The sequence below is a fragment of the Lampetra planeri genome, chromosome 36 (assembly GCF_965212315.1).
Source record: "Lampetra planeri chromosome 36, kcLamPlan1.2.h2, whole genome shotgun sequence".
In the NCBI taxonomy this organism is placed as follows: Eukaryota; Metazoa; Chordata; class Hyperoartia; order Petromyzontiformes; family Petromyzontidae; genus Lampetra; species Lampetra planeri.
The window spans coordinates 9,190,438-9,204,302 of NC_136142.1; the positions used below are offsets into that span (position 1 = coordinate 9,190,438).

Consider the following 13,865-nt stretch of genomic DNA (forward strand, 5'->3'; position numbering starts at 1 on the left):
AGGGCGGAGGAACTGGGGCAAGGGTCACGGTAGGCCTCGTGGGGAGGCTCCTGGAACCCTCTGGTGGGTTCGAGAAGGGAGGCGCGGCCAGGGCGGAGCCAGGCCGCGCCGAGGGGAATAAAAGCAGCGGAGAGCGAGAGCTCCGGGTTGTCGGTTCGGGGAGTGGACTCGTCTCGTCGTCGCTGTCGTCGTTCCCGCCTTTGTCGCTGCCGCCTTTGCCCGATCATTGCGCGGCCGGACAGTAGTTGGCTGTCTCGGTCGACACCGTCGGTGTAACGCGGTCAGGGTCGTGTCTGGGCCGGGCTGTACGGCAGCGTGGTCGTGAGAGAGGAGGCCGGAGTTGGTGGTGTGAACGAAATAATAAAGAGAGACCGTGCCTCCTGCAACTTCCTCGTCTCCGACTGAGTGTGCGCGCCGCACACCACACGCACACACACCACATGCACACACACCACACGGACACACACCACACGCACACACATGCCGCGAGGAAGGAGGACACTAGACATGTTCACCACAAGTACGTGTGGTTAATGCAGACATGATTCCTTGAAAAAAGGATTATGTTTGGTGGTTTAACATCTTAACACCTGTTTTATTCTTGATTTGAAGCATTCGTGACTGCAGGAATCCATACTCTTTGGTTATTTCAGTAAAGCCACGTAGGTAGAACAAATAATAGATCACGACGTTTCGATCGCAACACAAGCAACCGTCATCAGGTGTGAAACAAACACAGCAGGAGGACTGCTGACGTAGGAGAAAGAGCTGCTGCAACAAGAGTTTATATATGATTTTTGGTGGGCCCGACCCAATGGTAAGTTGGCAGAGCTAAAGAAGAAATTTGTACGTAAATCTTGATTTGAAGCTGAAAATGTGAGAGATTAGCATGTCAATGTGAGACGGCCCAGCCACCGGAGGTGTGCCAATGAGAAGATTAGCATGTCAATGTCAGAGAGCCGGGCAACAGGAACAAAAACAACCCGAAGAGCAAGTGGTACACATGATGAGAGGGAGACACAGAGAGTCGGAAATAACAGCTGACATAGGCAGGTCGGATGGAAACATCACAGTCAGTTAAGACTTTACTTGGTTAATAACTCACTTCCAAAGATTGCTCAGTGTGTACCCATCTTCTCGGTTGAAATTGTGTCTGTGTTTATATATCTGGATGGCTTCATAAACAAATCTCTGATGATAGCCGGTGGGTTTGCAGAGTACCTTCATCTTGGAAAAATCAATTTCGTGTGAGCCCACAGCGTTAAAACAATGATCAGCAACGGCAGACGTGTTGGTCCTACCGTGTTTCAGATCTGCCTTGTTTTCGCGAACACGGTCCAAGACATGTTTTGTTTTCCCAATGTAACTGCTGTCGCAGCCACAACTTAGTTTGCATGTCAGAAATCACATCCATTACAGATGGGATCAAATCACGGATTTTGTGTACTGTGTTGAAACGAACCTGGATCTTGTTTGTTTAAGATTTTGGAAATATTTTTGGTAACCCCTGCTATACATGGCAAAGTGATGGTTTTGATTGGATCCTAAGATGGTTGTCTCCCCATAGCTGGGGAAACAGCTTTGCGGATTGTACGGTCAGAATATACATTCATCCTGAGGGCTTGGTGTACGTGCTCCAGCTCACTGGCTAGGTGGTGCTGGTCAGAGATGCAACGGGCCCGTGGAGTGACGTCACGCGCGTGACACACTGACAGTTAAAGAAAGTGGCCACAGGTAATGTTTATTAGGAAATAACACAACAAAATCGTAAATAATCGAGTTCAATCGACACGTAAACGAAACAGGTACGGTAAGCATTGTAATAATTATATAATACCTGTCAACCCATACGGTTTACCCGTATTCTTGGACAGGGAAATTGAGTTAAAAAAAAAGTGGTTTGTGTTTCTCCCTTGTGATGGGACTTTGTAGGATGAACGTTGAGATTTATAAGGGCACAGGATGACCAATAAGACATGAATTGGTCTGCACTAAGGGGCTGACAAGAGCCGAATGGCTCACAGGGCTATACCAAATAAATGAAACTGAAACTGATGTAATTGGCACGTTTTGTTGACGTGACAAACCTTTAACTAATTTTCTGCGTCGGGCGGCGGCGGTTTAACAACGCATATTTACGCGATGCAAGCCAAAACAAATAAAAAAAATCCGCCCCCTTTGTTATGGTGAATCGATTATTGTCGAAGTCCTAATAAAACTTCTCCCTTCCCAACATGGATGGCGCACGACGCCGTCCGCTTAGCCCAATGGACCAGTCCCTACTCAAAATGGCCGCGACAGGGGCAACGCGTGGGTGGCTTCCTGGTGAGGATGGGGGTGGCTTCCGGGGGGTGGGGGATGATGGGCGTAACTTCCGGGGGGGTGATGGGCGTGGCTTCCGGTGGGGAGGGGGGTTTTTTTTTTGGCGGGAAAGACGATGGCGGCCGAGGAGGACGACGAGGCGCGGATGGAGCTGGAGCAGGTGAGGTGCAGTTCTTTGAGGGGGGAGGGAGGGGAGCTGAAGAAGATAAAAACATCCCACCTCACACTTCTCCAACAGCTGGCTGTCGTCCACATCTTTCATTATTTTGTTACCACGGACCGCCGAAGTTAAACGTCCCTGGGTAAACAACAAACTCTGTTGTGTTCCTCTGACACAACTTTCTGTATACATCTTGGCATCATTTTTTTGTTTACGATTTACAACATACCGCTGTATGTAAAACGGAAAGTATTTTTCGATTTAAAGCTTTCGTGACTGCAGGGATTCATCTTCTTGGTTCTTTCGGTAAAGTCACGGAGAAGGGAAGTAATAAAATAATAAAAATAAAACACAATAAAATAATTCTCACGACGTTTCGGCCACAACGCAAGCAGCTGTCCTCAGGTGACAGACCTGTTCTTCACCTGAGGACGGCTGCTTGCGTTGTGGCCGAAACGTCGTGAGAATTATTTTATTATGTTTTTGCAATCACTACTGTACACAGTATTACCTACCATGGCATACAGCGGAGTATTTATGTCATATATCGTCAACGTAAAAAAAGTGATATAAAGAACTTCATTGGCCGAAACGTCGCATATTAACTTTTAAGCTCTCGCACACACACAATGCTGTTGATAAATGTCTTAAAACTCTGTGTTGCAATTAAGATTGACCGTAAGAAAGCGTTCATGAATCAATCACACCGCATAACCAATTGAAATAATATATATCACTTAATTAAATATGGAGAACTCGATTTAGTTACTCACCTGGTGAGGAGTGCTCGATTTAGTTCCTCACCCGGTGAGCACTCAAGTGAGTGATTCATTATTTTGTGTAATATATTTTGCGTAACATATCAACATAAAGTGATATGAAGAAGTGCCTATTCATTGCCCATTGTGGATTAATGACATTTATATGTACGCGATCTCACCCAAAATTAACGTGGTTGTGAACTAGTTCATCATGAAGCCTCTCTTCACCATACAAAGGTTTTTTAAAAATAAATATAATAATGAACCTGATTTATTTTACACTTTTTATCGACGATCAGACACTTAAAAATACAAAAAAAATGTATTTTTCCAGCAATAAACTAATTGTTGACTTGATTCAACTTATATTTAACAACGTACACATCGGAAACCCGCTCCATTTCAATATTTTGTTCTTTATTAGAAAGAACAAAAATGAATTAATTTGATCTGATGAGGTAAAGCGCCTATTTTTACCATTTTCGAATTATTCAGATTTGAACATAAAATTCGTATTTTTTCCGTTCAAAAACCGCATGATTCCGAAATATCTCAAAAACAATAAGATAGAACAATGGTTCTCGCTTTAATTTGATTTGCTGTTTAACGCTATATGGGGCACTTAAAATCGAGATTTGGGGGCCTTATAATAAATCATTTAGGTTTTTCATATTTTCCTGTGGTTTGTGTCCTAAAAGCTACCTATGTACCAAATTTCAGCTTTCTACCCTGTCGGGAAGTATCCTAAAGGTTTTTGAGACATACAGATTAAGGTCTTCATTTAGATTGGTCGCGAAAGCCAATGTGTTGAATTGCAAGAGTGAGCTGCTGATGAGACCCAGAATGTTGAAACTGGATTCATAGTTTGCTTGCTTCAATAAGAAATGTTTGCTGCTGCTGCTGCCGGATAATATTGGTCTGAAAGCAAAGAAGGCTGATGGACTCAGACACATGATTGCAGTTGTAATGTTATTCGTAATATGTTTAAAAGTGATTGTTTCAACGTTGAGATCACAAACGTAGACACGGACACAAACGCTCTCTAATATGCACTCCTGATAACACAGGTTATGAGATTTGTGCGTTTATAAATATACAGTAGAACCTCTGAGATCGAACGCACCAGAACTCGAACAAATCTGTGTTCGAACGATATTTCCGAGCATTTTTTGCCCCGGAAACGAAACGAAATTCGGAGGTCGAACGGGAAATTGCGACTTGAAAGAACCTGTACGGCTGAGACGCGTATGGCCAGCGTGCATGACGCTTGCCCAGACAAAGGTTTTACCACCTCCTCCTCACCACCTTCCACTCAAGCCATCAACTCTCCTTACTACAGGTCAAGTGAAGTTCAATGTTCATTTATTTCATTTATTCCATATTCTTATTCATTTATTCAATTTATTTATTGTTTCTTGTATGATTTTATGCATGTAATTACTGTAAACTTCGTGTAAAAATGCTTTATAATGAGAGATTTCTTGTGTCTGGAACCAATTAATGTCATTTACATTAATTCTTATGGGGAAAATTAATTCGGTTTTTAGAACAAATCGGTGTTTGAATGGCCTTCTGGAACGAATTAAGTTCGATCTCCGGAGTACCACTGTACTTACTTTCTCAGCCTTATTGAGATCGCCAGCTCAAACAAAAGCAAATGTGTGGCCAAACATTTTCTAAACTCTTAAGTTCTTGATCTGACGATGGCGATCACACATTCAGTTCCCTTGAGTTGATTGTCTGGATACGGATGAGTGAAAGCTTTTATACGTGCAATGCACAACTTTGTGGCAGTATTAAAGGCATTCGTTTCAAGCCTGAATTTGATCCTATTGTGATGGGTTTACTCGTCATTGACAGGCTTGAATTGTGGAGGCACTTGACAAGGATGTTTCGGGCTCAGACCGTTAATCCACCTTATTTAATCTCAGTGAGCTAAGCAGCTATTTTTCACCATAAGCTATTGAATAGAAGCTTGAAAATGCATAAAGACGCATGACATCCGTGCTTGGAAATAACACAGAGAGGCAGGAAGAGGAGCACATGGGAGTATAGAACACATATCACGTTGAGTGTTAAGGAAATTTCAGTATACAACTTTTGGATGCTGGATTAATACAGTGTTCCCTCGTTATTCGCCAGGGATACATTCCGGAGATGTTCGTGAATAGCAAATGTCGCAGATAATGATATTGGCCTACGAATATCGTACACACACCATCTGCAGATGTTTCTAAAGATTTGAGAAGTTTCTTCTCTCTCATCTCTTTATCTCATTACTTTATCTCTCATCACTTTATTCCTCATCACTTTATCTCTCATCACTTTATTCCTCGTCACTTTATCTCTCATCACTGTATCTCTCATCACTGTATCTCATATCACTGTATCTCATCTCTTTCTGTTTATCGATTAAGTCGTGTAGAGTTCCAGATGGGATTCGCGGATAGCAAGTTCCTGAATGACGGGGGAATACTGCACAATGTAACTGATATTGGCCAAACATCCCCAATGCTGAAACATTTCTGGAAAATTACTCATTTGGGATTGCACAGATCAGCAACATTGCCACCTCTTGCAAAACTTTGGCAGGACTCTCCTGCAAAAGAGTCTTGAGAGTCATTGAGGCAGCAACGATCAGATTCAATCTGCGAACAAATTAAGCAGACGATTTGCATCCTTTAGTTTAACACAAAGGCTTTTGTGAGCAATAGTATCCATAATAGAGTTTTGGGTTAGATCGCGTAAATATAAATGTGTCGTTAAACCCGCCACCACCCGACAGCCATTTAGTAAGGTTTGTCATGTAAACAAAACATGTCAATTCGCAACGAGTTCACCACACCATGTCTGTTCCTCCCCATGAAAACAGAAACATTTGTTTTAACACATCCCATCAGCCACACGTGTGCACAACCTGGCTATAGCATGTATGTATGTCTGGACTATGTATCTGTATGGGTTGTGAGTGTGAGCTATGTGTGTGTATGTGCCTGTGTGTGTAGGGGAGCGGTAGTGCAGTGGTTAGCGCACTTCACTATGAACCCGGAGACCTGAGTTCGATTCCCACTCAAGGCCAATAATTATCTGAACCCCAGGCCTCACCTAAGTTGACTCAGCCTCAAATGAGTACCTGGTACGGGAGACAAATGCGGCCGTGCGTGGTGCTGGCCACCCACCCCCTGGTGTGCTGTGCCGGCCTTCCTAGATGCTTGCTAACAACACTTGCCCCAACAGTCTGTTAAGGCTACAGGGGTGGGGGTATCGTGTTTTGTATGCACACATACATGTGTGTGCATGTGTGTGCATGTGTGTACAGCGAGGATGTTGCCCAGATTCTACCAGAAGTGGTAGTTTTGGGATTTGCTCTGTGCCAACAGTCTGTTAAGGCTATACAGGGGATCTTTGTATGACCTACACAATGTATGACCTACACAATGTATGTATAGGTTAAGTGCCTGTGTGGGCTATGTCTGTGAGCTTTGAGAATCTCTTCTCTGACTCTCTCCTGGTGCCAGCGTCTGCGTGCCGCCGTGCACTACACGGTGGAACGCGTGCTGGAGGAGGAGGGGGAAAACGCCGGCCTCAGCTTCAACCGCCAGGTGGTGGCCGCCATCGCTGAGACCACCTTCCACCAGTGCAGTACGTGAGGCCGGCCCCAGCACACAGAGATGTCACACACACAGAACATCATAACACAGAGAGCACATGCAGCATGCTATGCCGTGCAGATGGTTTCTGATGAGAGACCACCACTTCTCCTGTTTGATTGTCCCAAAATATCACCCCATGGCATTTGTGTCTGTGAGTATACATGTGGGTAAGTGGGTTTTTATGCCTTTGTGTGTGTCTATGTGTTCGTCATTGTGTGTGTGTATATATATGTTCATGGGTAATTCACATGACCTTGGTGCATAGGAAACGCAGAAGCAACAAACAGCAGTAACAACAATCGTAACAACAACAGCAACAACACCTTGCTATGGTGACGCTGCGACTTCTGCTGCTGCCCAGATGCTTGCGGCCGGACTGTGCTCTCGCGGAACTCTGGCTGAGTGAGTTGAGCGGCAATGCCTCCTCTTTTCCCTGGAGAATGGGGGGTCATACCGGGAAACTTCTCTTGGCTTGGATCGACAAACCAATTCTGTCTCACCCAAACGTCGCCGACACTGGTTGGACTCGACAGCATACTCGGCCCAGCATCCAACGTGCAGAGGGGAGTGCTGATTGGCTGGCTTCCAAGTTCAAACAACTTGTTCCACATCCACTGTGCTACGATCTGCTGTGGAAATGCTGACCCCTACCAGACCGTGTTTGTCACTTGTTGGAATCCCCCGCACATGGTTGTGCTGTAGATTTGGTCCGTTCTTCTTCCGCCGTACATCCACACGATCACAAAAGAGCGCCTTCATGGCCATACTGCTGCTGATGTCGGGTATTGAGCCAAACTCTGGACCAGAGCTCCTCAACTTTGGATTGGTCAATGCACGCTCCAGAGTAAAAAATACGGTGCTAATCCAGGATCTGATCAACAATTGTGGACTCGACATATTGGCCATTACCGAAACCTGGGTATATGACGACTCACCAGATGTAATTAAGCATGGGGCTGCACCTAACGGATACGCAATTGTACATCAGCACCGTCGCGGGAAGCCTGGCACCGGCAGCCCGCACACCATGAAGACATCTTCATGAAAGTCCTGAGCGACTCCTTAACAATTACGTAATTCGAGTTGCTGCTTGTGAAATTAATGAACAGCATGTGGGGGGCTTACAATCGCTGTAATCTACCAACTGCCACCTTCACCGCTCTTGGAATTATTTTCGGAGCTTTCCGGCCTGCTAGATTGTGGGTCACTTGGCTCTCGCGTCATAATCTGTGGTGACCTGAATTATGGTAATTATGGTAAGATTCACAGTGATATCGCCGCAATTATCGATGGTCGCACGTCAGCGGTGCGACATGTCGCTCGGGAAATATACTGGATCTCATCTTCACATCTGCCGATGTCATAACTGTGACCAATCTAATTGAAGATGTATTTCGGATCACAGTCTCGTGACGCGCAAAGTGGTATTACCGTTTAGACCCCCAGTCATCGCAACAATATACAGAGACTGGAAAAGATTGGACCACGATGCTTTCTGTCAGAAGATCAGGTCATCATTTGCATGTTTAAATCTTGCATCCACGGTCTATTAATTTGCAGCTTAATAAAAAATACATCACTGCTGTTCTCGATTAATTCATGCCCATCCAAACAAGCACAAAGATAATGGGGAAAGTTTGCAGTAACTGGCTGTCACTGTCTTTAGAAGAAAACTGGTTTCGAGACCACAGAGCTGCCTGCAGATGTGCAAACTGACTCATTAATGAGTCTCACAGATTGTTCTATGCACTGTGTGTCAATGAGTCGGCTCACAACCCTCGTGCTCTGGTGCTGTTGTGAATGGTTGCTGGACTCCAACCACCCATCAACTAGTCAACCCAGTCTGTGCACAGTACTTGCGACGTTCTTTCCCAATAAAATAGTGACGATCAAGACAGCAGTTTGTAACTTGAAGGCAACGCATTCTCCTGGTCTGCCATCTGAGTTTGATCAACCTGGAACCAATGTGAAACTCGAGACCTTGGCGCCAACATCAGTGGCAGAGGTGTCGATGTTCATCACATGGCTGCCAAATAAGACATCGCCGCTCGACGACATCCACACATCCATTCTAAAATAATGCTTGGACATGCTTGTGCCGCTGATTACCCACCTGGCAAATCTTTCGTTCAGTGAGGACTGTTTCCCAGATTGATTCAAAATGGTGCAGGTAACACCGCTCCTAAAAAATTTTACTTGAGCCATAGTGACCCTAGTGATGACACCCAGTGGTTCAGATAACAATTTGTCATCCAGCGGTCTGATCAGGGGAAAGCAGTACACCAAGTAGGATTGTGAACTGCACTTTGTGGTTTTCCGAGTATCAAACTCCTCGTGTGTGTGGTGGGGTTTCTCCGGGCGCTCCAGTAAATTAAGCTAAACATTCGGGTCTGATTAGCCATCTGTGCTGTCAACTCCATGCCCTTGTGTCTAGGTTCAAGTTCTAAACTAAACAATTTTTTATTTTACCAGGTAATGCCGACTGAGTTAAATTGCTCTTTTTCAGAAGCGACCTGGTCACAAATGATAGAATAACGAAAGTTGGCTTATTACGTGGAAATTCATAGCAGCCCAATACAGGGACTCCTTTGCTTATGAAAATTCGACTTACGAACTTTCAAAGATACGAATAAACCTGTCCGTATGTCCGGTTGCCTGTTCGGACCGAGAATCGTAAGTTCTACTGCCACGCAATAGATGGTGGTGGTTATTCGGTGTCATTACCCAGCATTTCCAGTATTTATGCCTGGGCTGCCACCATTGTCTGTTGTGTTGTCGCTGTGGTTTGCTATGGCTTTCTGTGCTTTTCACGAATATTATTTCCTGTTACAAGTTGATTTATGAAAAGAAGAAGAGAGAAACTGTGCAGACATCTCTTGGTAAGTTTGTCAAGAGAGTAGAGAGGAAACACGAACACCAAAGGGAATTAGCATCTACATCTGCAGAACGCAAAGAACCGGTGGCATCTACATGTACAGAACTTGAAGAAATAATGGCATTTGCAGAACATGAAGAACCGGTGGCATTTACATCTGCAGAACATGAAGAACCGGTGGCATTTACATCTGCAGAACGTGAAGAGACTAGTGGCATCTACAGGAGATTATGCAACTTTTAAAGCCATTCCCCGTGTTTAGTGTACATGCCGTACAACATTTTTGGAATCGACAGGAGTAAAGTTGGACTTAGGAACAAATCGACTGACGAACAGACCTCTGGAACCTAACTCTTTAGTAAGTAGACGAGTCCCTGTACTCTAAACGCACGTTGATTCTAAAGGTGGAGGGAAAAACCAGAGGACCTGAAAAAAAATGCATGCGACCACGGAGAGACACACGCAAACTCCAAGACCTTATGTTCCTCAGGCCATTAGTGGTCACCTCTATCAAATTACCACTGTTTATGTACAGCGTCTTGAGCTGTGGTCACATTTAGATGCGATGTAAGTCCGCGTTGTAATGGTGTTGTTTGTGTTGAGAATTGGAGATTCTTTACTAGATGAATACATGCAATTATCATGTTTATTGTGTTCAGCTAAAGAAAAAAACAATGTAACTGGTCTTGGCCACAACACCCCAATGGTGAAAAATTACCTGCACATTACTCAATTTGGATTACACACAGCAGCAACATCGCCCCTCCTGCGAAAACTTGGTAGGAGGCTCCTGAATGCCTCGGTAATTAATAATTATTATTGTTGTCGAACGCGAATGCATGGTGCCCTGGTGAGTGAATCCACACTTCACCGAACCCAGTCTTATTACTCACGCCGTGCTTCTCTCTTCCTCACCCAGGTCTCTTTGCTCTGGACCTGGAGGCCTTTGCTAAGTGAGTGCAGCACCCTCTATACCTCTCTGCCACAGCTGATGCGCACAGACACACACACGGCAAAGACAGATTCCCCGTACAGCTTTACAGGACTGTTGGGGCATGTGCTGCTAGCGAGTACTTATGAAGGCCGGCATGGCACACGAGGGGATAGGTGGCCAGCACCACGCACCCATGCACGTACACTCACTTGGCCTCTCTATTCTGTGAAGAAGAGCCATTGCCCAAAATGTCACCTATTATATTATTTTTTAAATCGCAAAACGTGTTATTGACAAATGTGGTGAGTGTTTTTGTTGTCGTTTGTGCTTGTGCACCACTTGCCAACGCAGAATCGTCAAATGATTTGTTACGCTTAATTCTGTTATCTGTTTCTGTAGCTTTGTTTTCTTACCATTAGCCTAAATGCAATGTTACAATCACATTAGCATATCATTAGCATAATCGATTCTGGCACGCATGATTCACTGCATGTGCCGTGAGCGTGGGAATCGATTGCAATCGATCGATGCATTGTTACGTGCCTAGTGTATGTAATGTGTATGCACACCATGTGTATTAGCTGTCGTATACTGTGTGTATAATGTACTGTGTGTGCTGTGTATGTCTGCTGTGCATGTACCGTGTCTGTTGCGTGTTTATTGCATGTGCTTCACGTGTGTCCTATTTTCTGTGTATTAGCTGTGTGTCTGCAGTGCGTACTAACACGCAACATGAAACATGCCTTTGTAACGCCAAGATGACTTGAGGTGTGGACATGTGATCTCTGTATTGTGGTTTCAGTAACCTTGGAAGGGGGCCACAGGGAGCAGTGATGTTGATTAGTGGTCCGCCATACCAAATAGAACCACGGGTGTATACTGTGTACAGTGAATGTCCTGTGTGTTTTATAGGAATAGTGATTCATCCCCTCCACCGCGGCTTGATGAATTCGATTCAATAATCAATTCCCTTCTAACACTGTGCTAAATTTACCGGCTGCCAGTGGCTGCAGAGGTCACGTGAACCCATTACACACAACGTATACAAATCAGAAATAATTGATTGTGGCACGCTCGATTCGCCCCGTGTGTCGCTAGCATAGGAATGGGACCGATGCTTCATCACACTGGGAGTGTTCATTGTGTGTGTGTGTGTGTCTCCCCACGCATGCCCCTCTCTTCCCATGTCTCTGTGTCTTTCTGTGTCGGTATGTATGAATCCTCCCCTACCGATCTCTCTCCACATGCATCCCCTTGTATTTCTGTCTGTGTTTTCTCCTTTACCCATGCGTCTCCCTCTGCCTCCCTTTGTCTCTCCATGTGTGTCTGCCCATGCACCTGTGTATCCCTGTGTCTCCCCGTGTCTGTGTGTGTATCCTCCTCTACTCGTGTGTCTCTAGGCACGGCAAGCGCACCACGGTCAACTGTGATGACGTGAAGCTGCTGGCTCGGCGGAGCAAACCACTGGTGGGATGGGGGTTGTCAGGGCTTGGGACAAACCATAATAGGGCCGAGGCAGAACTACACCACATTGTGTCGTCGACATGTATACCAGGCTAATTCAGGGGTTGGGGTGCTCTGGTAAATCCGCGTGGTTAACAAAATCCCGTTATTTCTATGAACACCACATTTTACCCATTTAAAACATTTAATGTTAATTATATTGCTTTGATATGATATGCCCCATGTCCCTGTGTCTCAAAGGTGCTTTGTGAGAAACATTTACTGTCTTCATGTCCACGAGGCTCAGGGTGTCTTTTGCGGGTGACCATGTCTCCGTGTTTCCGTGTCCCAAGTCGCTTTGTGGGTGAGGGTGACTATCTCGGTGTCCCTGTGATCCATTGTCCCAAGAGTTGCTTTGTGAGCAAGATTGACTATCTACGTGTCCCCGAGTCTTTGTGGGTGACCGTGTCTTCGTGTGTCCCCGTGTCTCAGAATCGCTTTGTGGCTGAGGGGAGCTCCACTCTCTCTGATGAGCGCCAGCATCGTCGTGCCCAAGCCAAGGGTGATTCCTCACGGCGCCGGAAAACTAAACAGACTGGGGCTGGTGCGGCTGAGTCGGAGGGTGACAGCGCATAGCCATATCAACAGCACACCACACAGCTGTTACCAGCACACCACCCCTGTCGGTGTATAGCTGTGTTACCAGCACACTGCCCCTGTCGGTGTATAGCTGTGTAAGCAGTCAGCAGTTTATCACAACTGTCGACACATAACTAGCTGTGTCACTGGCACACACAGGTGTCAGCAAATAGCTGTGTCGACACAAAGCTCTAACAGCGCACATAGCTGTCATTAGCACGTCGCTCCCTTCCCTGTATAGCAACACCACTTTCCTCTGCTAACTGTTGTCCTCTGCGAACACGTGCACTTGTTTGTCGTTAGTATCTTGCCAGTGACCTGTCTGTTGTGGTGTTGAGTGACATGTGATGTAAATTGATTAGCATTGTAGCAAGCTGCTTAACGCTTTACAACTATGTTTGTGGGTGTCTATGGATATTGGCTCTGTCTGTCAGAACATTCATCTGGGGGGTGGGGGGGGGGTATGATAATTGAGAGTGAAGTTGTGTTGTGTGAACTTGCCCTGATAGAAAACTAGCCAAATTGATGAACGGGTTGCCAAGTCCTGCAGACAAAAACCAGTGCTGAAAGGCACTGGTTACATCCCAGTCCTGCCGACCGAGGTCCACATGCCCTCTCTCCCGGCAGAGCTGCTATCCGAGCCTCGTCACATCACACATCGCGATCTACGTATATACCGGTTCCTGCGTGCCTCGTGTGAATGCTACCGTTATTATCGCCGATTTAATACTTCCGAGGATCAACACGTGTTGGAAAGCCTTGCATGGCCAACGCGTATGTATGATTTTTCTTTGTCCATTGTAAAATGCATGTAGTTTACAAATAAACGCCTGTACACAGCTCTTGTGGGTGGCTTGCCCGTGGTGGTGGTGGTGGTGGTGGGAGTGGTGGTTGTGATGCTTGTGGTGGTGTTAATGATTTTTCCAGGCCATGTGCACTCCGAGGCCATGGAAAGTGTCGAAGGCTCGCTGACAGGAGATCACGGGACAGTCTCTGGTGCCATGGTTTGACTGGCCTGACCGGTGAGTGGCGAATAGCGGTTGTTAATGATTGTGTTGATGGTTAGGGGGGTGTTGTT

General features: G+C 45.6%; 1 protein-coding gene across 1 annotated transcript; it reads left to right on the forward strand.

Annotated features, from left to right (window-relative positions):
* Window positions 1-2,377: 2,377 nt before the first annotated feature.
* On the forward strand, window positions 2,378-13,629 carry CENPS (centromere protein S). Its single transcript, XM_078611518.1, has 5 exons — window positions 2,378-2,482; window positions 6,762-6,885; window positions 10,691-10,724; window positions 12,106-12,172; window positions 12,641-13,629. Exons 1-5 carry the CDS (start codon window positions 2,438-2,440, stop codon window positions 12,782-12,784), a joined length of 414 nt encoding a protein of 137 aa, XP_078467644.1. The 5' UTR covers window positions 2,378-2,437; the 3' UTR covers window positions 12,785-13,629.
* Window positions 13,630-13,865: the final 236 nt, after the last annotated feature.

What these genes read in the sequence shown, in the direction of transcription:
- CENPS (XM_078611518.1), top strand. Translation starts at nt 2,438, where the DNA reads ATGGCGGCCGAGGAGGACGACGAGGCGCGGATGGAGCTGGAGCAG. An exon ending in CGCGGATGGAGCTGGAGCAG is followed by an intron (nt 2,483 to 6,761) that starts GTGAGGTGCAGT and finishes TCCTGGTGCCAG; the next exon opens with CGTCTGCGTGCCGCCGTGCA. An exon ending in GACCACCTTCCACCAGTGCA is followed by an intron (nt 6,886 to 10,690) that starts GTACGTGAGGCC and finishes TTCCTCACCCAG; the next exon opens with GTCTCTTTGCTCTGGACCTG.